The 23,369-nt window shown below is 35.2% G+C and overlaps 1 protein-coding gene across 4 annotated transcripts in view; it reads right to left on the bottom strand.

Annotated features, from left to right (window-relative positions):
* gria3a (glutamate receptor, ionotropic, AMPA 3a) overlaps positions 1-23,369 on the bottom strand; it is a 118,995-nt gene that overhangs the window by 5,576 nt on the left and 90,050 nt on the right. For 3 of the 4 annotated variants that reach the window (XR_009395686.1, XM_059351127.1, XM_059351128.1), the window contains exons 12-14: positions 22,432-22,630; positions 6,581-6,828; positions 5,761-5,875 (exon numbers count right to left, since the gene is read on the bottom strand). Coding sequence is in view for 3 of the 4 variants with exons in the window: in XM_059351127.1 (XP_059207110.1) it covers positions 5,761-5,875; positions 6,581-6,828; positions 22,432-22,630 (562 nt within the window). In the remaining variant the exon portion in view is untranslated. The remainder of the gene's footprint in view (positions 1-5,760; positions 5,876-6,580; positions 6,829-22,431; positions 22,631-23,369) is intronic. The other variant, XM_059351126.1, reaches the window with a different exon arrangement.

Here is a 23,369-nt window from a genome sequence, read left to right as displayed (position 1 = left end):
CAACATCATCAAATATATTGTATTCACCACTGTGTTCTTGAGTTCTGATTATTTATACAGAAATAATGAAAGAAAAACATTAATAAGTCATGCATGATGTTACGTGAACGGTCTGTAGTCCTGTTCTCCAGTCAGAGCTCTTTGAAAGGCAAAGTTAATAAGAATGTATTTATTATTTAAATGCAATGATAAAAAGAGACTATAATTCCTCTGATGCAGCCTCATTAGTTGCTGCTGCTTTTTCTGTTTTTCTTGGAGGAGCAGAGAGATTTGAAAATGAACTAAATGCTTGTTGCTCTATGAATCAAGCTAGATGCAGCAAAGATCTACATATAGTCATTTGTAATTATAATATTTGGACAGTCACACCTTTTGGATGTAAACTTAGATGCTTTTAGAGACGCTATAAAGATGATTTGCACAAAAAAAAAGAAGAAAAAAAAAAGAAAATAATTTTCCCCTAGCTACATCAACAATTAAACACAATTAAATTAAATTACAATTATATTATATATTATAATTAATTATTATTATTTATTAAATTATTATTTTTGTATAAAGGGTACTGTAGTAAACATTATAAAAGCACTTAAATCTTTTTAATTAAATTATTATTTTGTTTAAAGGTTACTGTATTCAACACAATAAAAGCACTTTTACATTTTTAAAAAATTATTTATTAAATTATTATTTTGTTTAAAGGTTATTGTATTCAACACAATAAAAGCACTTTCTAAAATTAAATTACAATTAAATAATTTATTCAATTATTATTTTGTATAAAGGGCACTGTAGTAAACATTTTAAAAGCACTTAGAATCTTTTTAATTAAATTATTATTTTGTTTAAAGATTACTGTATTCAACACAATAAAAGCATTTTCTAAAATCAAATTACAATTAAATTATTTATTAAATTATTATTTTGTATAAAGGGTACTGTAGTAAACATTATAAAAGCACTTAAAATCTTTTTAATTAAATTATTATTTTGTTTAAAGATTACTGTATTCAACTCAATAAAAGCACTTTTACATTTTAAAAAAAATAATTTATTAAATTATTATTTTTGTTTAAAGGTTATTGTATTCAACACAATAAAAGCACTTTCTAAAATTAAATTACAATTAAATAATTTATTAAATTATTATTTTGTTTAAAGATTACTGTATTAAACACAATAAAAGCACTTTTACATTAAAAAAACATTTATTAAATTATTATTTTGTTTAAAGGTTATTGTATTCAACACAATAAAAGCACTTTCTAAAATTAAATTACAATTAAATTAATTACTAAATTATTATTTTGTATGAAGGTTACTCTACTCAACACAATAAAAGCACTTTTTAAAAAGTTCATTATTGACGAGATTCTAATGACTTTTTGTCTTTCTGTGACTGAGTGAATAGCTGACCCTGACCTTTGACCTCCCTAGTCAGAGAAAATGTCTAAATTCTTCCTGCTGGTCATCAGATAAAGAGCTCAGACACACCACCAGGTGGTGGCCATGCACTTTTAAATAATGCACTGAAGAAACACTCACATATCTCCTCGTATCTACTCCCTTTTTTTTTCGAACCAAAATGATATAAAGAAATGCGTAGTGAATATTAAGTTAACTGGTTCTTATTTCTATCTTATTAGAAATGGGGTCGCCAAATCATTTTGGAAGTCAGCTCTGTCTCCACTGTGTTAAAGTGTTCATGTGTTTTAGTCTTTTTGGTCACTTAATGTATTTTTTGGTCATTTTGTTTCCTTTTTTTGGACATTTTGTGTCTTTTTTGGTCATTTTGTGGTCAATTTGTGTCTTTTTTTTAAAAAAAAAATTGTGTCTTTTTTTGGGTCATTTTGTGTCTTTTTTTGGTCATTTTGTGTCTTTTAAAAAAAAAATTGTGTCTTTTCTGGTCATTTTGTGTCTTTTTTTGGTCATTTTGTTGTCAATTTTGGTCTTTTTTGGTCATTTTGTGTCTTTTTTGGTCATTTTGTGTCTTTAAAAAAAAAAAATTGTGTCTTTTTTGGTCATTTTGTGTCTTTTTTGATCATTTTGTGGTCAATTTTGGTCTTTTTTGGTCATTTTGTGTCTTTTTTTTAATTTTGTGTCTTTTTTTTGGGTCATTTTGTGTCTTTTCTGGTCATTTTGTGTCTTTTTGGTCATTTTGTGTCTTTTTTGCTCATTTTTATCTTTTTTTATCATTTTGTGGTCAATTTTGGTCATTTTGTTTCTTTTTTGGGTGATCTGAACTGTGCGTGTGAGATTGTGTTCAGTGAGCGGGGGTCACGGACAACATGCATGTTAAATTAGGGGTCACGACTCAAAAAGGTTGAGAACTACTGACTTAGACGGGGCAGATGCATGTATATGTATAGGGCTTTATATACTGTATGTGTGTAAATGTTTATATGTTTATGTACATCTGTTTAATGTTGATTAAAATACCCTAAATACCCTAAACTACATTTAGTTATTAAAGATTTACCTTCTAAATTCAACATTACACCTTGCTTAAAGACTTTAAACTTGGCCTATATCATATATTGTTTTAATTGACTGTAAATGCTTCAAACTATACTGTAATTACATCTGGTTTATTTATATAATTCTATTTTATTCTTCACTGTATTTATTTCTTCTAATTTATTATCAACTCCATTAAATGTTCAATCATGCTGTTTTTAAATTAGTAGATATTTAGAGTTTTGTTTTGTTGTAGCATGATTTTCTCCAAGATGAAGATATCTTATCTTAATTTTATGGATGATTAAAACTCCCTGGTGAAATGCTTTAACACTACTGAGTAAATTAAAAAAATAATTTTAATTAAAACTATATAAAACATGATTTCACTGCATTAGACTTCTTCTGTTCTCAGGCTGGCTGTTCATCACAATTTATGAATCCAACCCTCTAATAAAGGACATAGGGTGGACAGTAATTATTATTATTATTATTATTATTGATATATTTCTACTATTTTAATTATTATATTTAAATGTCCTATTGGTTTTTTTTTTCAATTGTTAAATTGTTAAGAAAGTGCACTGCCTGGTGCATTGCATTTAATGTATTCTTACCTTTTTTACTGTTGCAAAATCAATAAATAGATTAAAAAACCCATGCAATCTACTGCAATGCAATGCAACAGCTCGTGCTATAAATCTTACATTTGTGAAGATTAATAATTAATAATGTTCACGTAGTTGCTGATGCTATGTCAGAGCAGTGATAGTAATCTTTTGGGGCTGTTGTACAAAGATATAGTTATTATATAATAATAATAATTATTATTATACTAATTATTGTGTTTGGATTTGACACATTGTACCGGCATTTCTTTGATTGTTCCCACTCCTTCTGATCTATCAGACTTTCACCCTTCAGTCTGTCTGCAAAACAAGAAAACAGCTTCCAAAAACGACAACACAAAATAATTCACATGAGAAAAACAAAACATGCACCATGATGACTCTCAAGTTAAGAACATAAATCACATTCTGTGTGATGTAAAATTACATAAACATCACGCAGTTTGAACAGAAATTACCCACAAGGATTAATGAAAGTAACAGTTGTAGATGTGTGAGTTTTGTTTGATTTAAGTTAAATAAATGTGAAGCCCAATGATTGAATGCTACGTTATTTCCTCAGTGGTAGTTACATACAATATATTTACATCTCATTGTTAAATTACCCTCACATGCCTTTCTGAAAGTGAAATAAGGACTTGGGAATGTGGCAGTCAGACAGTGATAGTGTTGATCATCTGCTCTCTCTGACTAAAGGGGTCGAGGCACATTGCCAGCGAGAGGAGACGGCGTCTTTGTGTTATCCCGCCGCTAGTATCCATGTCCCGCTCACCCAGGAATGGATGACTGAGAGTCAATAACAGCAAAGTTTGCCTCGTCTCTTCTCTCGCAATATGCCGAGTGTACTGTGGTCATGAGGCAAGCTGAAGAGCAGAGGCAGAGATGGATCCACAGCTGAGGGCTGTCACTGTGCCTGGCGTCTGGAACAAAACATCAGGGGCCTCATTTATAGAAAGCTTGTACAACAGATTTGATTGAGAAAAAAAAAAAAAATCCTCATTGGAAAGAAAAAGGTCCCAGCTCTTGTGCAGAGCTGAGTGAAGTGCACTGCTCTATGATGTGTTATGTGCAAAGTGCACCACAAGCTGTGGGATAATTACCCCTTTTTCTATGCATCACTATTTTTTTTTTATTTTAAAATATTTAAAGTGAGACTATGCAACTTCTTAAAAATTAAAAGTTATGTTCGTAAATCTCAGCCCTGTTTTTCTGCAACAATGATGACAACAATCATCGTTTCCTTTTTCAGTCAATTTGGCTGTATTAATATGGCATAAATGTTTTTTTTGTTGTTGTTTTTGAAATTTGGAAGCTCAAACTCAGCTCTTAAAATATGTCAAAATTGTAGTTTTTACTACAATTAAATTGTAGTTTTACTACTTTAGTCATTTTGTGTCTTTATTAGTCATTTTGTGTCTTTTTTTAGTCATTTTGTGTCTTTTTTTTGTCATTTTGTGTCTTTTTTGGTCATTTTGTGTATTTTTTGTCATTTTGTGTATTTTTTTGGTCATTTTGTGTCTTTTTTTAGTCATTTTGTGTCTTTTTTGTCATTTTGTGTCTTTTTTTAGTCCTTTAGTCCAACATAAAATGTGATTTTGAATTTTTTTTTTACTTTCAAAACACTATCATGCTCAATAAAGAATTTTAGATGTTGCAAATGTGCATTAATTTCAGAGTACACTGAGACACTAAACTGCATAATTTTCAATTAAATTCTGTAAAAGTTGGTTTGTTCTAAAACTTTTGACCAGTAGTGTATATTATAACTGTTGCCCTGTATTTTTGGCATATCAAAGATAAACTTTTATTGAAGTTTTGCAGCAGATTGTCCTGTAGTTGCCACTTGTGGCCACAGGGAGCAAAAGTTGCAGTATAGTCTCACCTCTCAGAGCATCTTCACTCATCAGCTTCATGCTCAATATGAACAAAAAAAAAAGATTTGATATAAATGCGAGATTCAAATCAAATCCTCTTGTACAAATGGGGCCCCTGGTCATCTTACACTCTACTACTGCAGGGTTTACCAGGTCAGGGTGGCCATGGATAGACTTTGACTGGCCTTGGGCTCAAGACCAACCAAAGGGTTTCTGTCAGTCTTGCGCTGGATTTCGATGAGAAGGATGTTGGACAAAAAAGTTTGGACCGTTAGTTTTCACTCTGTCATTAGAATTCTCACGTTTGCCTGCGATGCTTAGTCCCCTCAAGACAACGCTGTTCCCCGTGCCTGCCCTACCGCCCAGGCGGCAGATTGGATGGAGAGTGCATATATTATTTGACTTGGAGGTGGAATAATTACATCTTTTTGCTTTAAATCTTTCTGGCTCTTTCTCACTGCTGTTGGCCTGTAGATATAAAAAACAGAGCGGAACATTTCTGTCTTTCTTAACTACAAGCCAAAAAAATATACAAAACTACTCTGACACAAGCGTTGAATAATAATAATAATCTGATCCTCTGTCCTACGTCTGCACTTTGCTTTATTTTTAAAATATTGGGCTTTTTCCTCCTCTATTAGCCAAGTAAAGGGTTCCCAGTTGATCACAGTTGCATGATTAAGATGTTAATTATCTTTATATTTAACAGATATTTGAGCCCAACAGACTAGAGTCAGTGAGGACAGCCTTGCCGATTACTCTCTTCTAGGATACCCGACTTTGGTGACATTGAGGCTGACCTTAGAGTCACCTCCCCCGCTGCCGCACTCTCCCTTGTCGTACCACCATTTGTTTTTCAATTTGTCCAAGAGGCCTTGCTCATTCAGTTTTAACACTGCCAGGTTAACAGCATTTCTTGAAACGATAAAACATAACTTGTAAGAAAATGAACAGGTCCGTGAGAAATCTAATATAGAATATTAGTAAAAAATAGTGATAAATATCAATGGTTCATATAAGGGGAGCACGGAAGGGACAAATTGGTAAAGAATTTCACTGGTGTGGAAGGGTAAGAAGCATTTTTACAGCAAAGAAAATGTTAAATATTAGAGAGGTGGCATGGAGGGTTACATTGCTTGTAACTGAAGTGTGCGGGATGGGGACATTCTGTCATTGTTGAATTAGAAATAAGAACATCCAGCATGCAGCTTAAACATTCATCACAACTGACAGACCAGCATTGTAACTAGCAAATATGTTGAATTAGAAGCAATGCAAAAAAAAGGGCACCACAGAAACCAGGAGGGAGGAAGAGGGTGAAGGGCGAAAGGAACAAAGGGGGAAGGTGACACATCGACATTCAGATGGAGTTACTGAGTGTGACTAATATACCATTAACCTTAGAGGAAGAGGAAACAGAGACACAAAAACCAGATATATCGACAGAACAGAAAATGGCTAAATGTGTCGATTCAAATATTTTCACTCATTGATGCACTGGAGGAGGAGGAGGGGGGGGGGGGATTAAGGAGTGAGGAAGAAGAGAATGGCAAAAGGAAACATCAGGGTAGGTGGAATACTATAACAACATGGAGGATATTGTTATAATATCCCACCCACCTTAATGCAGAGCCTTTAGGTGTGGCCACACCATAGCCCTTAGAGTCGAGGTTGCCGCCCACTTTCATGGTGTCACAAGGTTTCCGCTGCTCTATGTACTCGTTCATTGTGGATTCGAGTAGAAAGGCGAACTTGCCCTTCGACTTTCGTACCCTGGCAACCCCGTCTGGTGTTGTCTTGGCAAAAACTGAGGGTTCAGCTGATTTCATGTATGACCACATTTTCTCATAAACTGCTATTTTGGAGCGCTGCATTCAAGGACACAGAGAGAAGACAGAAACAGTTTTAGTTATGCGCTTCATAAAACATCAGAAACAACAAGCAAAAACATTCACAGTGGGTTTTTACGTTAAAGGAGAAGTTGTCCTTTTTTGGAAATACTCACATGAGTAGATTGAAACCATTCTGCCAGAGGAGAGTGGTAATGATCTGCTCATGCACCCCACAGCAACCAGGAGCATTCAACTCATTTCCAAAATGTCAAACTGCTCCTTTAAAGCAAGTTTTATGATTTCCATGTTCACATGATTGCAAAGGTTCTGTTTGCTCTGCACGACTTAATTGTTGTAAACTATGTGCAGCCAAAAAAAGTCAACTCATAGCAAGTGCTCCAGTTGTTTTACACTCCAGTCCAGTTAATGGTGTATTCAGGAAATGGCAATACCAAAATAGTGGCTTGTTTTACACATAGATTGTATAAAATATGGCCGTATGTTTCTGATGAAGCAACTGATTCCTAACTCCCAGATAATCGCAGCCATAAAAGCAGCCACACCCTTTAATTATGCATACATTTACGATTTAATATAAATCAAATTGTCATGAGGGGAGAAATTAACAAGATTTTTTAAAATTCGGGAATGGATAAAAATGTCAGAAACCCTCCAGAATATTACATCAATACATGACCTTTGATACAAATCTAAAGTGGCAAATCTGCGCGAAAAAAGTCGCGCGAGAAAAAAAGTTGCTTTTTCCCACTTCTTTCTCGTAAATCTGCGACTTTTTTCCACGCAGATTTGCCACTTTAAATCTCTTAAATCTGCGACTTCTTTTCTTCTAGATTTGCCACTTTAATCTAGTAAATTTGCAACTTTTTTCCTCAACCCTATTTTGATATCCACTGAAGTTACCAAATATAGTTCTTCGCCTGATAAAGGGTTAACCTGCATTTTATCATCATAAAACATACATGTATTTTCCTGGCTGTGATTCATTTTGCTGTAAAGTTGGAGCCAGCTTCTAGCCGTTGCCACTTGGTTGTGTTTAGATCATGCAAACACTTGAGAAAGATGAAAACACTGCCACCAACTGGACTGGAGTGCAGATCTGGAAACCGTTGCAGACCCTCAATTGTAGTTTGGATGGAACTGTGCACTGTAAAACCCAATGCTGCTTGTTTTTTATTATAATTCATTTTTCCTTTTCAATACAACTAAGATTTGTGCAAAAAGTCATTTTAACTTAAAATACTGAGTCAAATAGCAAGATTAATTTGAGTTAACTCCATTGTCTTTGTTGTCTTAACATAAAATTCTTTCGCAGCATGGACAATCAAATGTTTTAGTTGAAACAACAAGTTGGTTTTACAGTGTGTTCACATCTGCACAACTGGTACCTTAAAGCAGCTATTCTCAACCTTGGGGTCGGGACCCCAATTGGGGTCGCGAAATGATTTCTGGGGGTCGCAGAATCATTTAGGAAGTCAGCTCTGTCTCCACTGTGATAAAGTGTTCATGAGTTAATGTGTCTTTTTTTGGTCATTTTGTGTCTTTTTTTTGATCAATTTGTGTCTTTTTGGTCATTTTGTTTCCTTTTTTGGTCATTTTCTGTCTTTTCTGGTCATTTTGTGTCTTTTTTGGTCATTTTGTGTCTTTTCTGGTCATTTTGTTTCTTTTTTGCGTGATCTGAACTGTGCGTGTGAGATTGTGCTCAGTGAGCGGGGGTCAGGGACAACATTCATGTTAAATTGGGGGTCGCGACTCAAAAAGGTTGAGAACTCCTGCCTTAAAGAAAATAACTGTTGCACTTGCTTCAAGATTTCAGCACATGAAGGTTCAGTGCACTGACAGGTTTCTGCATCCTGCAGCTCAGAGTGGAGTCCCTTTAAAAAAGACATTTAGCAGAGGTAGCGGGCTTTGTGCCAGCAGCCTGAAGTCTGACAATCTGGCAGCTCAGCAGAAGCAAAATGCTCCTCGTGTTTGGTATCAATATTAACAGACAGGAGTGACCTGCTCCTCCTCCTCCTCCTCCTCAGGTTGTGTTCGTACCAGCAGGTCGCAGCTGGAGTCACAACCATCATGGTCCAATTTCTATTTATATATTTAAAGTTTATTTGATTTGACTGCAGCTCTCATGCAACATTTAGATTTGTAAAATTATAATGTGCAGTTTGATGACACTACTGATAAAACTACTACTGCAATCCGTATTTTGGCATTTTGATGTATTAATTTGAGGTAGTTTGTGTTTTTAAATCATTGTTTACTAAGTTAGTCTCTTTTGACTTTTTTTTGTAAAAGCAGCTGACAGATTGTTAATTTAATTTATAAAAAATGCATTATAATTTTAAATTCATCATGTTTTTGTGTTAAATCTTCACCTGAAAATTAACTAAAGCTGGTAACTAAATGTAGTGGAGTAAAAAGTACAATACTTGCCTCTTAAATGTCGTAAAAGTATGAAGTTACAAGTACAAATAGCTCAAAATTGTATTTAAGTGTAGTAGTAGAGTAAATGTCTATGGCAGGGATGGGCAACTGGAGGCCCGGGGGCCTCATACGGCCCGCACCCTCACTTGAAGTGGCCCTCAGTACAACTACATGCTTTTGAGCATGAAAAAAGAATATAAATAAAAATACTTAAAAGTACAGTGTAAAAATGCACAAAATTACTTCTTGCAATTAGTTGGTCTGCTGTTCTTGCACTGAAAAAAATAAGAAATCACAGTAAGTGGTTATTTTTATTTGCTTTAAACCTTTTGTATTCCTATTTATACTGTTATTCATGCATTTGAGCATGAAATATGTTAAGTTACTGCACTGTAAACATATTTAAAATAGCAGTTTCATCATATCTGGTTAAGTGCACGCTCCTATATGTGGCCCTGTGGTAAAATTGTGGCCCCCTGCAGCATTTAAGTTGCCCATCCCTGGTCTATGGGAACATGATGCTCAAATCCAACTTCTAATAGTTTGTGTTTGTTGTTTACGGGCGCTGTCTTCGACACATTTGACCTGCGTACTCGGAGAGTGACGGCTTCACCTCTGTGACCCAGTCAGCTGCCAGCTGGAGCGGCTGCAGACATGCACAGCACAGCTCTGCTCTGACACTCAGTACGCTGCTAAAAATGGCCAGCGAGAGGCTGATCGCTGGTCACCGGGGAGCTGGAGTACACAGCTGTCTACAACAGAGAGAAGAAGAAGAACAGAGGAGCCGCAGGAAACTGGGCTAACGTGACCTGGAGAAGAGCCTCAGAGGAAACTTTGGGCTGAAACTCTTATATGTTTGGGGCTGATTGTGATCAGGGCACAACGAGTTCAGACAAACAAAAAAATGCACTGTAAAAACAAAAAAAAGTGTTATTTTACAGAAAAATACTCTTTTACTTTACAGTGTTTTAAAAGAGTAAAATGCTTTTATTACAAATAATAACCATTAAATTGAAATTGTAAATTAATATAATGGGACATCATTAATGGGATTTTTTGTATGGGATTATTCAATTGCTTAATGGTCTTGAATTACAGTGAATTCTATGTAAAAAAAAATACAAATACAAAAAATAGACATCATATCGCTGAATATAAAATTAAGGCTGTTTTTTAACAGTAAAACTTTAAAGAAAATAATTTGTAAAAAAATGGTCTTACTGTCATATTAAAGTAAAACATTTAAAAATAAATAAATAAATAAAATAAAATAAAATAAATATATATATATATATATATATATATATATATATATGTACATATATATATATATGTTTTTTTTGCCAAATTTTGGGCAGTTTTTCGGGAGTTACGTCGCGAAAAAATTTGTACATATATATATATATATATTTATTCTGTCGAGGGAGAGAAAAAAAATGTCAAAAAATAAATTTGTAAACTGCGCTCCAGGTCGCAAATTCCACTCTACAGAAATAATTTATACATAGAAATGTAGGAAACTTAGTCTTCTCCCTCACAATCCTCTGGTCAAGCTGTCAGAGTTATAGTTTGGGCGTAGGACGCACAGATGCGCCACCAACACGCACCAACAGCCTCATTGGCTCCCATATTAAAAACGCAGGAAGATTTCTGTAGAAAAGCATATTTAACAGTTTTTCAGATCGCTCTTACAAAACTATTTCTTCATTTTTCTTCACAAAAAACATATGTAGCTGTTCAGAAAGAACTCAGGACGCTCAAAGTGAAATCGGATCAATGATAGGTATTATGGTTTTGCCAAAAATGCTTTTTGTTTGAGGCCAGAAATTCCAGTCTGTCCACCTCTGGCTGCTGTCACATTTCATCCTTTGATGTGATAACAGTTACAGATACACGCACGCACACACACATACACACACACACACACACACACATATTTTGAGGTTAAAGGTCATAGGTTGCTGTCGACACCGGTAGAGATACGACGCTCTACCCGTGAGCCACTGGGACACCTTATTTTACATGATTTATATGACATTTTAATTTAATTTGATAATTTATTATTAATATTTTGCACCAACAACAATCTGAATGTGCTCTGTTTTGTTTTATTTATTACCTGTTTAATTATTTGCACTATCACATGTATTTTCTGGTTTATTTATAACGTTTGACACAGAGAGATCAAGTGTGCGTGACTGGTTTTACCCAGATTGTGTGTTCAGAAGTTGTGTGAGTCACATCTGGTCGGTAAAAGTAAAAGAAAACATCAGAGGGAATTGACAAACTATGTCAGCTCGGCGGGGTGTACGGCCGCGCCGTGTAAATAATTCAGCGGAGTTGTAATGGATTGTGGGCTCGGGCTAGTAAGTGAATCATTCTTGACATATGCAGGATTTCAGTTCAGTTGAGTGTTCATGTAAACACTCCTAACATGACAGTAATGGCGGCTGACAGGCCTGACCACAGTGTGAAAACAGCGATTCTTTTCTGGGTTACATGAAGATTCATGCTTGTCAAATCTGTGCAACTACTTATGCTGTCACTCATAACTCTCACTACAGCTTAACAAAGGAAATTATTCAGTAAATCAATTTTGATTAAGGACTTGTGTAAACACAGTAAACAGTCTATTAGATGACAAACAGGTCGTCTCCTCTGGCAAGTGAGGGATTTGGGGTTTTACTGCCCGTCATCCATTGTGTCAATAAACTGGTTCCCAACTCTAATTCTTCCTGTTCATCTGGGAGTGATTCATGTTCCTCTGTGTGCGTCCATCATCCAGAAACAGAGACGACAGGCCAAACAAAGCATGTGCTGGCTTTAAAATGTTATAAAGCTGTTATGCTGTGATGCAATTTTTATCTGCATGCAATTCACAGTTGAGGGGGGAGATGACCAAGTATGTAATTAAAACTCATTTGTCAGTTGTGATCAGTGGGAACAGTTTAATAACTAAATATTAGTGTGGCTCGTTGAGCATCACCACTGTAATTAATGTAAAAATCAACACAAACACACTTTGGTTTTGTAATATAAAGCTCCTCCTTCCCACTATTATTAACATAATTAACTGGCAACCCTTTAAACGGCTATTTTGGTCATTTTTTAAATACTTTTTAAAAAAAATGTTTAACATGCCATGTTGGTTTCATTTTTTTCAGCACAACCTCACCTACACTACCGGTCAAAAGTTTTAGAACACCCCAATTTTTCCAGTTTTTTATTGAAATTCAAGCAGTTCAAGTCAAATGAACAGCTTGAAAGGGTACAAAGGTAAGTGGTGAACTGCCAGAGGTAAATAAAAAAAGGTAAGCTTAACCAAAACTGAAAAAAAATGTACATTTCAGAATTATACAATTACGGTAGGCCTTTTTCAGGGAACAAGAAATGGGTTAACAACTTAACTCTATGGAGTCTTGGGCTATTTTGTCAATTTTTTAATTCTTTTCATTTCTTTGTAAGTCTTTTTGTGTCTTTTTTTAGTCATTTTGTGTCTTTAGGTGTGTTTTTTGTCATTTTGTGTCTTTTTTTGGTCATTTTGTGTCTTTTTTTAGTTCTTTAGTCCAACATAAAATGTGATTTTGAATCTTTTTTTTACTTTCAAAACTCTATCATGCTCAATAAAGACTTTTACATGTTGCAAATGTGCATTCATTTCAGAGTACACTGAGACATTAAACTGCATAATTTTCAATTAAATTCTGGAAAAGTTGGTGTGTTCTAAAACTTTTGACCAGTAGTGTATATGACCTGTTAATTATTATTTCACTTTGACTTACTGGATCAACCTTATAAACTAAAAGAAAAAAACATAACATTGAACATATAAGACATATAAGAGATAAAAATGAGAGTTATATGTTTTTATACTACATATATTTGACCTTATCTCCTGGCCTATCATCATTGAACACGCTGCTTCATTTTTATGTTGTGATGTCATGAAGAAATCATGTGATATGATGATAAAAGACGTCACACAGGCCTCCACCTCTTTAGGCTATAACCTCCAGAACGCAAAGAACTCATTCAAAGGTTTGAATAATTCACTCTCTCCCTGTTGGACTCTTTGCTGACAGTGAGCCGTGGAAATGTCACACTGTGCAGACATGCATGCAACATTCTGCACATGGTGGACTTCACTATTTGGTCCAAAACTGATACACTCAGAATGTGCTGAAGGCCGTCTTTCACAGTCTAGATAGTTTTGATGATAAAAATACCACTGGCAAGGCCTAGTGCACCATGAGGAACAAAGAAGTTAAGAACAAGTACACTGCAAAAAAGCCAACTTGTATTTTTTGGCCTAAAACAGTGATTTAAGTTGGTAAAACTTGGAAATATAAATTATTGACATTTAGGGCAATAATGTAAGTTAGCACAACAAAGGAAGCCAGTTGTCTGCTCAAAAACAAGTTGGTGAGTTGTTGTTACTTATATCTTTAAGTTGGGGTTCACAACAAGGGACAATAGTTCTGATAACTCTTATTTCTTTGTTGTGAAATGCGGGAAAGCGGTGAAATTCGGTCATTAGCGAAAGCTAGCGGCTAACTGATGCTAGCGGCTAACTGATGCTAGTGGCGCTGCTTGTTACAGCTACAAGAGTAGCCATTAGCGTATCAATGCTAACTCATAGCAGCGTTACAATCGTACCAATTCAGCACATTACAGAAGTTAGCAGAAGTAAGGATTAAAAGTTATTACAATGTAAAATTATAAGTTAGTACAACTTACAGTTGAGTTGACAAAAATCTGAATTCAGAGTTGAGCAATCTCAAAAACAAAACTTAAAATATTTAGTTTAATTGTCCAACTTAAAATTTTATCGATGTTTGTTGCCTTGAAATTCTGAGTTCACCCAACTTTTCTTTTTTTGCAGTGTAAACAGTAACACCACTCCTCACTCTAATCACTAATTGTATTTTTAATATATTTAATATTCAAGTCTATTGGTCAATTGAAAAAAACATTATATTTGAAATAAAGGTTTTTTGTTGTTGTTTTTTTAGGGCATTTCAGTCGTTCAATCGAACAAATCACATTTTTAAATCCTCGCCTGTTTGAAAAATATCCATGTTGCTCCTCAACATATATAATGAGGAAGCTGTATGATCTTCTGTTAAAAGATATTTACAGCTCCTATTAATCACTCGCTTTGAATCACCGGAATTCAATAAGCGTTGCTCAGAATGGCTCCTCTGCACTGACATTTTGCAGTTCGGAGGAAGAAAGGAAGCATATTTGTCACTCAGGATGAAGTCACTACACGCCTGTCAATTATCTCCTCAGGAGCACCTTTGACAAATCACAGCCTGCCAATTACATCGTGCCACCGCTGCTTATGGAGCTGCTTTTAATGTGATGATTCACCAGTAAGTCTCAAAAAACGAACGATGAATTCGGACTTTCTTTAACATGTCACAGTGGTATTTTTAGGGCTGCTGCATATGCTAATCACCTCAAAACTTCTTCATTATGTCCATCATAATGTAACATCAGCAAGACAAACAGGGAAACTTCTATTACGAACTAACTTCTATTTTGACAGATTTATTGCTTGCATTGTAGCACTTATTGCATCATAGAAATGATTTATAGTTTGAAAGTAAACACAGGTATTTAAAGAACCACAACTTTAGTTTAATATCACATCTGCTGTCTGTCCCTGTAGTCATAAAAGCTGAAATTATGACACAATAAAAAGGGAGAAAATAAACACAGGTATGTGACTCGAGATGTGTACTTTTTTTATATATTTTACACTGTAATTTAACATTCAAGACAATTAAGCACTTGAATAAAATAAAATAAAAACCTGCTAAGAAATCTGTAATTTCAAATTATATTATATTAATTTACTGATTTCAACTTTTATTTTATGGTTAATATTTGTTATAAAAGTAACTGACTTTTTTTTGAAGTTTTAATGTAAAAACAAAACTAAACAGAAAGTTGCCTTAATTTTACATTAATCAATATGATGTGTATTTTCTTTTTCTATTTTTTTAAAAATCTATGATGTCCAATTATATTAATTTACAGATTTCAACTTTTATTTTATGGTTAACATTTGTAACCATAATATCTGTATTGGCATTTGAACTTTATGTAGAAAAAGAAATATAGTATTTTTCTGAAAAATAACCTTTTTAAACAGTGTGGTTTAGGGCAGGGGCAGAATCATTTCTTGTATTATTGCACTTATTGCATAATAAACTCATTTTCAGCTTCAAAGTAAACACAGATATTTAACCCTTTATCAGGCAAAGAACTATATTTGGTAACTTCAGGTAATATTTCGAGAAAAAAGTTGCAAATTTACTAGATTAAAGTGGCAAATCTACAAGAAAAAAAGTCTCAAAAAGTGGAAAAAAGCTACTTTTTTCTCCCAGATTCACCACTTTAACCCTTAATAGGGCACTCATTGAAATACTTGCAAATTCCAAATTTCAACCCTAGAGAATATTAGAGGATATTACATACTGCCAGAATGTGTAAAAATAATAATAATAATAAGATTTTGAGAAAAAAGTTTACCACATTAAAGTGGCAAATCTACAAGAAAAATATGCGCTTTAAATGAGATTTAAAGTGGTGAATCTGGGAGGAAAAAGTTGCTTTTTCCCACTTTTTTCTCATAAATCTGCGACTTTTTTCGCACAGATTTGCCACTTTAAATCTCTTAAATCTGCGACTTTTTTTCTTAAAGATTTGCCACTTTGATCTAGCAAATTTGCAACTTTTTTCTTGAAATATTACCTGACTCTAACTACCAAATATAGTTATTTGCCTGATAAAGGGTTAAAGAAACACATGTAATTTAATATCACATCTGCTGTCTGTCCCTGCAGCAATACATTGAAATTATTACACAATAAAAATGTAGAAAATAAACTGACTTTAGATCTGTTGCATTAAATACATATATTTATCAAACATATCATCAGATATGAAATTATTATCCTCTCACTAGACGTTATATGAACTAAATCCTCTGAACAGATCTTTGAAACTGCTGAAATTCAATATTTTATTACCCGCATGCTGTGCTTCATTGGATTCTCTTTGCAGAATAAAATCTTTTCTGAGCATTCTTCTTGAGTAATGTTTTAAAGCACTGCAGTGCAGCAGACAGCCAGTTACAGATGACCTCCTCCACACTGATCATGTTGATTGCTCCAATTCAATGCTTTTAGACCCGAGTCCAGCTTGGCATGGCAGACCACGGCACTCTGCTTGAATGCCTTTATAAATGGGCCGGGTCACAGAAACGCTGCACATGCCTCAATTCAGTCACATCCCTGCAAACATAATTTCTCTCAACTATTAAAGCACACTTTTATCTTGAGAGCTATACATGCTTTTAGTCAGGCGGTTTAGGACTAGATTTAAGAATAAAGGGGACACCCACATGCTCTCTATCACCATAGGTTTAAATGTTTGGTAGGAGCCACTTCATCAAGATCGGAGATGGCACCCATATAAAGTCTATGAGAACCAATATACACTACCGGTCAAAAGTTTTAGAACACCCCAATTTTTCAAGTTTTTTATTGAAATTCAAGCAGTTCAAGTCAAATGAACAGCTTAAAGGGTACAAAGGTAAGTGGTGAACTGCCAGAGGTAAATAAAAAAAGGTAAGCTTAACCAAAACTGTAAAATAATGTACATTTCAGAATTATACAAGTAGGCCTTTTTCAGGGAACAAGAAATGGGTTAACAACTTAACTCTATGGAGTCTTGTCCATTTTTTAATTATTTTCATGTCTTTGTAAGTCATTTTGTGTCTATTTTGGTCATTTTGTGTCTTTTTTTAGTCCTTTAGTCCAACATAAAATGTGATTTTGAATCTTTTTTTTACTTTCAAAACACTATCATGCTCAATAAAGAATTTTAAATGTTGCAAATGTGCATTAATTTCAGAGTACACTGAGACATTAAACTGCATAATTTTCAATTAAATTCTGGAAAAGTTGGTGTGTTCTAAAACTTTTGACCAGTAGTGTATCTATATCTATAGTAGTGATAGATTGGTTCTCATAGACTTTATATGGGTGCCATCTCCGATCCACAATCTTGATGAAGTGGCTCCTACCAAAAATTGAAACCTATGGTGATAGAGAGCATGTGAAAAAAATGTGGTGCTTCTGTCCGATGTGTCCCCTTTATTTGGCTATAAGCCGCCGGACTATTTTATTTGATTCTGTTTGGACTGGCTCTGTCCTCACAAGAATGCGGCCTCTCCTGCCAGCTGTGAGCTGTGTAAAATGGAGCAGATAATCAAACCTTACAGACAGAAACAAGCATACTGTATTTAAGCATATTTATACGAGCTCTGCGACTCTCAGAGGAGATGTAAAATGTGATTTTATAACTCCCTGTGGACTGAGCCAGTCTAAAACCAACACACAGCGCTCCTGTGTCTCCATTGTGTCTCCCTGTTCTCTCACTCCTCTCGGCTCTGTTTTTGTCTGTGTAACATCTTTCAATGACATTTACAAACTAACCAACAGAATGACCACAGCTACTAAATAGTTTTCCTCACATTTGAGTAATTCTGCTGATAAATCCTCACATACATTTTTAAAACTGTCGCGTAACGAAGAAAAAAAATATGTGACGTTTAAATGTTGTTGTAAATTATGTTACAACTAATCCATGAAAACGCGATATTAGTATAACTGGAAAAACAACACATTGTGATTATTTCAGCCCAGACAAAAATGAAATAAAACTTTTCTTCTTTTCGAAAATAACGGCTTTATTTTCCCGACATGCTCAGCTGAAAACCGTAAATTCCTGTAAAAATATAATTTTGACCGTTGGAATGCCTGAGCAATCATGATAACTCCCACAATGCATTGTTTTCACAGCAATATACTGTACAATCATAACACAGCAAGTTACTGTTAGAATTTGACTGTAAATTTACAGCAAAGTCTGATGAAACAGACTCAGCGGCCACTACATTAGGTACATCTTGCTACTATCATGTTGGACCCTATTTTGCCTTCAGAACTGCCTAAATTCTTCATGGCATGGATTCAACAACATGCTGGAAATATTCCTCAGAGTCCAGTGTCCTGATATTTAACCTGTGTTTATTATATACAGTACTGAATTTGTAATATGTATATTAGTGTACTGTGTAATGTAGTTTTTATGCTTTATTATTGTCTAATGTAGTTTTAGCATGTTGATCATTATATCCTTTTTGTGCTGATTATGTTGTTGTTCATGTTCAAACCCGACAAGGGACAAGATTTGAAAATTAGCAATAGCTATAAAGTACTTACATACAGTAACTCTACTGTAACTGCACTGTTTGGTGACATTAATTAACGTTACGACTCAAAACCTCGAAAAGCTTTCGCTGTCCTCAAGAGACTGTTTTCGCACCAAGGTCCACAGGATCTTCCCAAAAAGGGTGATGCCATTTTCCAAGAGAATTGATTGGTCAGTAGGCGATGCTTTTATAAATTCTTATCTCTTTTCGAGAACATAACCTGCTTCCGACCAGGTAAGCTTCTCAGCATGAGTTGCCGTGGTGATCTAGCCAGATTTAAAGAACCACCTTCGTGATACTGAAAAGTTACCTCGCTATTCATCAAATCCAGCTTCGTAGTACAGGTCTCAGGAGTAAAAAAAAAGAGAGGAAGAGGAAGGAAAGAAGAAGTCTGAAGACACAGGGGACAATGGAGAGGAATCTTTTCTATTCTATCAAAATATTCTCTTTTGTAAAGGTAAAGTAGACTTGGATACAGATCATTTTAAGATGACCAGGCATCAGCTCTGTGTTCAGACGTTATTGCAAAAATATTCAGAATGTCTAACTAGTAGTCAGTAAGTCACTGCTGCAGCAGGCAGCATGGTGATTTATGGCTTTAGGGTGGAAGTAAAAAGGGCAGCGAATGATTTCTTGACAGAGATCAAGATCTTTTTAGAAATGACTCAGTTTTTCCAGCCAGGTGTCCCTCTGCAAGGAGGCCCTGTCGGCCAATGCAGGTCACTGACACACTGAACACACACACATGCACAAGGAAACTGTATTGCTGCTTTCATGTGTGTTTCCTTCCTGGTCGCAGCCTATAAATACACACGCTTGCAATTAGCTCGTCTGAAAAGTGACTGATTGCAAACCAACGCAATCAGTTGGGTAGCTGATAAACTCTCTGCCCTTCTCACTTTTGGCTCCAAAATGCCAAAGTCAAAGCTTGGAAACAGCAGTCAACAGACCAATAGGTGATGTCATCATGGTGGCTACATCTACTTCTTAACCACCTGGTGCAAAACTTTACAACCACAAACTAGAGACCTGGAGCATTAAGACTGTATAGCTTTCCTACATATATTGACAATAAGAGTCTTAGCAGTTAGCAAAAATACTGAAATTTACAAAATGGCTCAAGATTTTTCCATGTTGTTCAACAGGTCTTGGTGTATTGATGTAATATTCTGGAGATATTTTGTACCTTTTTCCATCCATTTAAAGAAATTGCCTAATTCAGCACCAAATGTGTGTAACAAATGGTATCAAACCCAAATATTGATACAACAACTTAATTGAGCTGCACTGCAAAAAAAGCCAACTTGTATTTTTTGGCCTAAAACAGTGATTTAATTTGGTAAAACTTGGAAATATAAATTACTAACATTTAGGGCAATAATGTAAGTTAGCACAACAAAGGAAGTCAGTTGTATGTTCAAAAACAAGTTGGTGAGTTGTTGTTACTTATATCTTTAAGTTGGGGTTCACAACAAGGGACAATAGTTCTGATAACTCTTATTTCTTTGTTGTGAAATTCGGTCATTAGCAAAAGCTAGCGGCTAACTGATGCTAGTGGCTAACTGAAGCTAGCGGCTAACTGAAGCTAGCGGCTAACTGATGCTAGCGGCGCTGCTTGTTACAGCTACAAGAGTAGCCATTAGCGTATTAATGCTAACTCAAAATTGTGGTCGCAACATTAGCAGACATTTCAGAGCGGCGTTACAATCGTGCCAGAGAAATTCAGAGTTGAGCAAACTCAAAAACAAAACTTAAAATATTTAGTTTAATTGTCCAACTTAAAATTTTATCGAAATTTGTATTACCTTGAAATTTTGAGTTCACCCAACTTTTCTTTTTTTGCAGTGTGAAAATTGACTTGAGATAGCCAAACGTTAAAGTTCTGAGCCCTCATACCCCTTAATAGAGTTACTTAATTGATTAATTAAGTCATTTTCATTATAGATTTATGACCAGAACAACTTGAGCTGCATCTGGGATTAATCCTCAGATCTCCAGCTTTCAGGTGATGTACACCACTTGTTGTTGACCTGCTATCCCCCCCTTAAAAATCCACTGCCCACAACCCCTAATTCTCAACAAAAGGGTTCCCTGAGCTTCAGTAATGCTGTTCAGTCGGCAGCCTGCCTGCTCGCTTGCCAAGTCATTTTGCTTCCTCTGCTGCAATGCCAAACAGCCATCTTCACCTCCTCTCTCTCTCTTTCCTGCCGTTCATTCACCTCGGTCATCGCTTGCTGGAACCCGCTCTATAAACCTGTTAAACTCTCTTTCTTTGTTCTGTATTTGGGTCCAGAGAGGGAGAAAGAAGGTTTGTATTTATCAAATGTCTCAGACTCACTCCGAGCTCACACCCAGAGACTGACTGTGACTAAAAATAGACGCAGCTCAGAGCCGGACACTGGATGTGAATGACATTTCCATTTCCGAGGAATAAGACATCTTCGTGGAGAGTGACAGGAGCCCACAAATTGGACTTATAATAACATCACGCAGCTCTTTCTTGAAAAGTTTGTTTTCTAAAAGTTTGAAACGCACGAACAGAACAGTCAATAATCAGACTCAGCTGTCGTCTCGATCTATGAATCGCTGAACAAACCAGAGATGTGTGACAGAACAAAATCTTCACAATCTGTCACCAGCTTTTCTGAACACTAACTGAGGTTAAATTATTAAATTATCATCTTTGAGGCTGCAGTTTTATCTGTTTTTTATTAGAAGACGTTTATGCGCTGTGTGACCTTGCTGAGAATATTTGCGCCCTTGATTTGGCAGTGCTTCTTGGATACAAAAATTAATCTGCACATTAGCGGGGGCGATGAGAGGATAATCAAAATTTTGTTTATGACTCTACTGATGGTTGGACTTGGAGGAGGCATTAATTGTCACAGCTGCACAACTAAATTATTCCTGACGCAAGAAAGTTAGTTTAAAGAAACACTCAAATAAAACTTTTGATTTTGGAACAGAAGTTTAATAAGTTTATTTTATGGGCAAAAAAAAAGATTTAAAACCAAAAGCATGACATCATAATTTACTTTTGTTCTGCTAATTCAGTTATTCTCTGCTTTGATACTTCTTTCAGCTGTTTACTCCTTCAGTAAGACTTAATTCCTCTTTATAAAACACTGTGTTTTATGATGAGCCGAATTAATCAAATGTAGAGTACACTGCAAAAAAGCCAACTTGTATTTTTTGGCCTAAAACACTGATTTAATTTGGTAAAACTTGGAAATATAAATTACTGACATTTAGGGCGATAATGTAAGTTAGCACAACAAAGGAAGCCAGTTGTCTGCTCAAAAACAAGTTTGTGAGTTGTTGTTACTTATATCTTTAAGTTGGGGTTCACAACAAGGGACAATAGTTCTGATAACTCTTATTTCTTTGTTGTGAAATTCGGTCATTAGCGAAAGCTAGCGGCTAACTGATGCTAGCGGCTAACTGATGCTAGCGGATAACTGATGCTAGCGGCGCTGCTTGTTACAGCTACAAGAGTAGCCATTAGCGTATCAATGCTAACTCAAAATTGTGGTCACAACATTAGCTGACATTTCATAGCAGCGTTACAATCGTGCCAGAGAAATTCAGAGTTGAGCAAACTCATAAACAAAACTTAAAACATTTAATTTAATTGTCCAACTTAAAATTTTATCGAAGTTTGTTGCCTTGAAATTTTGAGTTCACCCATCTTTTCTTTTTTTTTGCAGTGTAGTATTAACACTTTGAAAGTGCTGTATCAGGGAAAAAACACAATTTTTACTCATCCTATTATTGATTATTCATTCGATTTATAACCTGGCAGATAATAAATCAAAAGCCACAGGAGAGCTCGGGGGACTTATTCATCTCTGAGCTCTTCCACATTAACTACAGTTGGAGCAGGATGGATGACAGCCAGCGGAGACACTCACCCTAAAGAACTCCTTGGTGGAGCCTGAGTCTAACGTCCCGTAGGCGATCTCTGTCTGTTTGGCCAGGTCCTCGGCACTCTCGATGGGAGAAACCATCCTCTCCACGGTGAGGAAGGCAGCCAGGTTAGCCGTATAGGAGGAGATGATGATGAGGGTGAAGAACCACCACACTCCTCCGACTATACGGCCGGACAGAGATCTGAGAGGAGGACACAGAGCAGACAGAGGGACATGAGAGTAGCGAGCTAGAATCTGCAGAGGAAGGGGAAGAAGATCATTTTCCACGATGTCTCCTCAGAGGTTTGCTTTTGATGATTTTGAGGAATGTAATATAATTTTGAAGAAATTGTCCAGTTAACCCCTGAAATGATGCACTGCAAAATAGCCGACTTGTATTTTTTGGCCTAAAACAGTGATTTAAGTTGGTAAAACTTAAGCGAAGGACTGGAATAGTATATAGACAGGTTGTTTGTTGTTTTGTTTTAAAAGCCAGCTGTTTATGTTAAAGGTATCACTGGTATAAAGGTTATAGAAAAAAGGACAACAGATAAAACCAAAGGGTAGAACTTGACTTTTGGAACATGAAATATCTATTTGGGCTTTATGATTTTGTTTTTTGTGATTTAGCTAAAGTTCTACAGAAGATTGTATTGTTATTCTTGTTTTTATTTTACTTTGATTATAAATATTTTGTTGTATTGACATGTTTAAATAAAAAGATAAATCAAGCACTCCATCCAAAAAGTTCACAATATACACTGCAAAAAAGCCAACTTGTATTTTTTGGCCTAAAACAGTGATTTAAGTTGGTAAAACTTGGAAATATTAAATTATTGACATTTAGGGCAATAATTTAAGTTAGCACAACAAAGGAAGCCAGTTGTCTGCTCAAAAACAAGTTGGTGAGTTGTTGTTACTTATATCTTTAAGTTGGCGTT

The sequence above is a fragment of the Centropristis striata genome, chromosome 15 (assembly GCF_030273125.1).
Source record: "Centropristis striata isolate RG_2023a ecotype Rhode Island chromosome 15, C.striata_1.0, whole genome shotgun sequence".
Classification (NCBI taxonomy): Eukaryota; Metazoa; Chordata; class Actinopteri; order Perciformes; family Serranidae; genus Centropristis; species Centropristis striata.
Note: the sequence above shows the minus strand (reverse complement) of the source record. Positions and strands in the feature narration are given on the sequence as shown.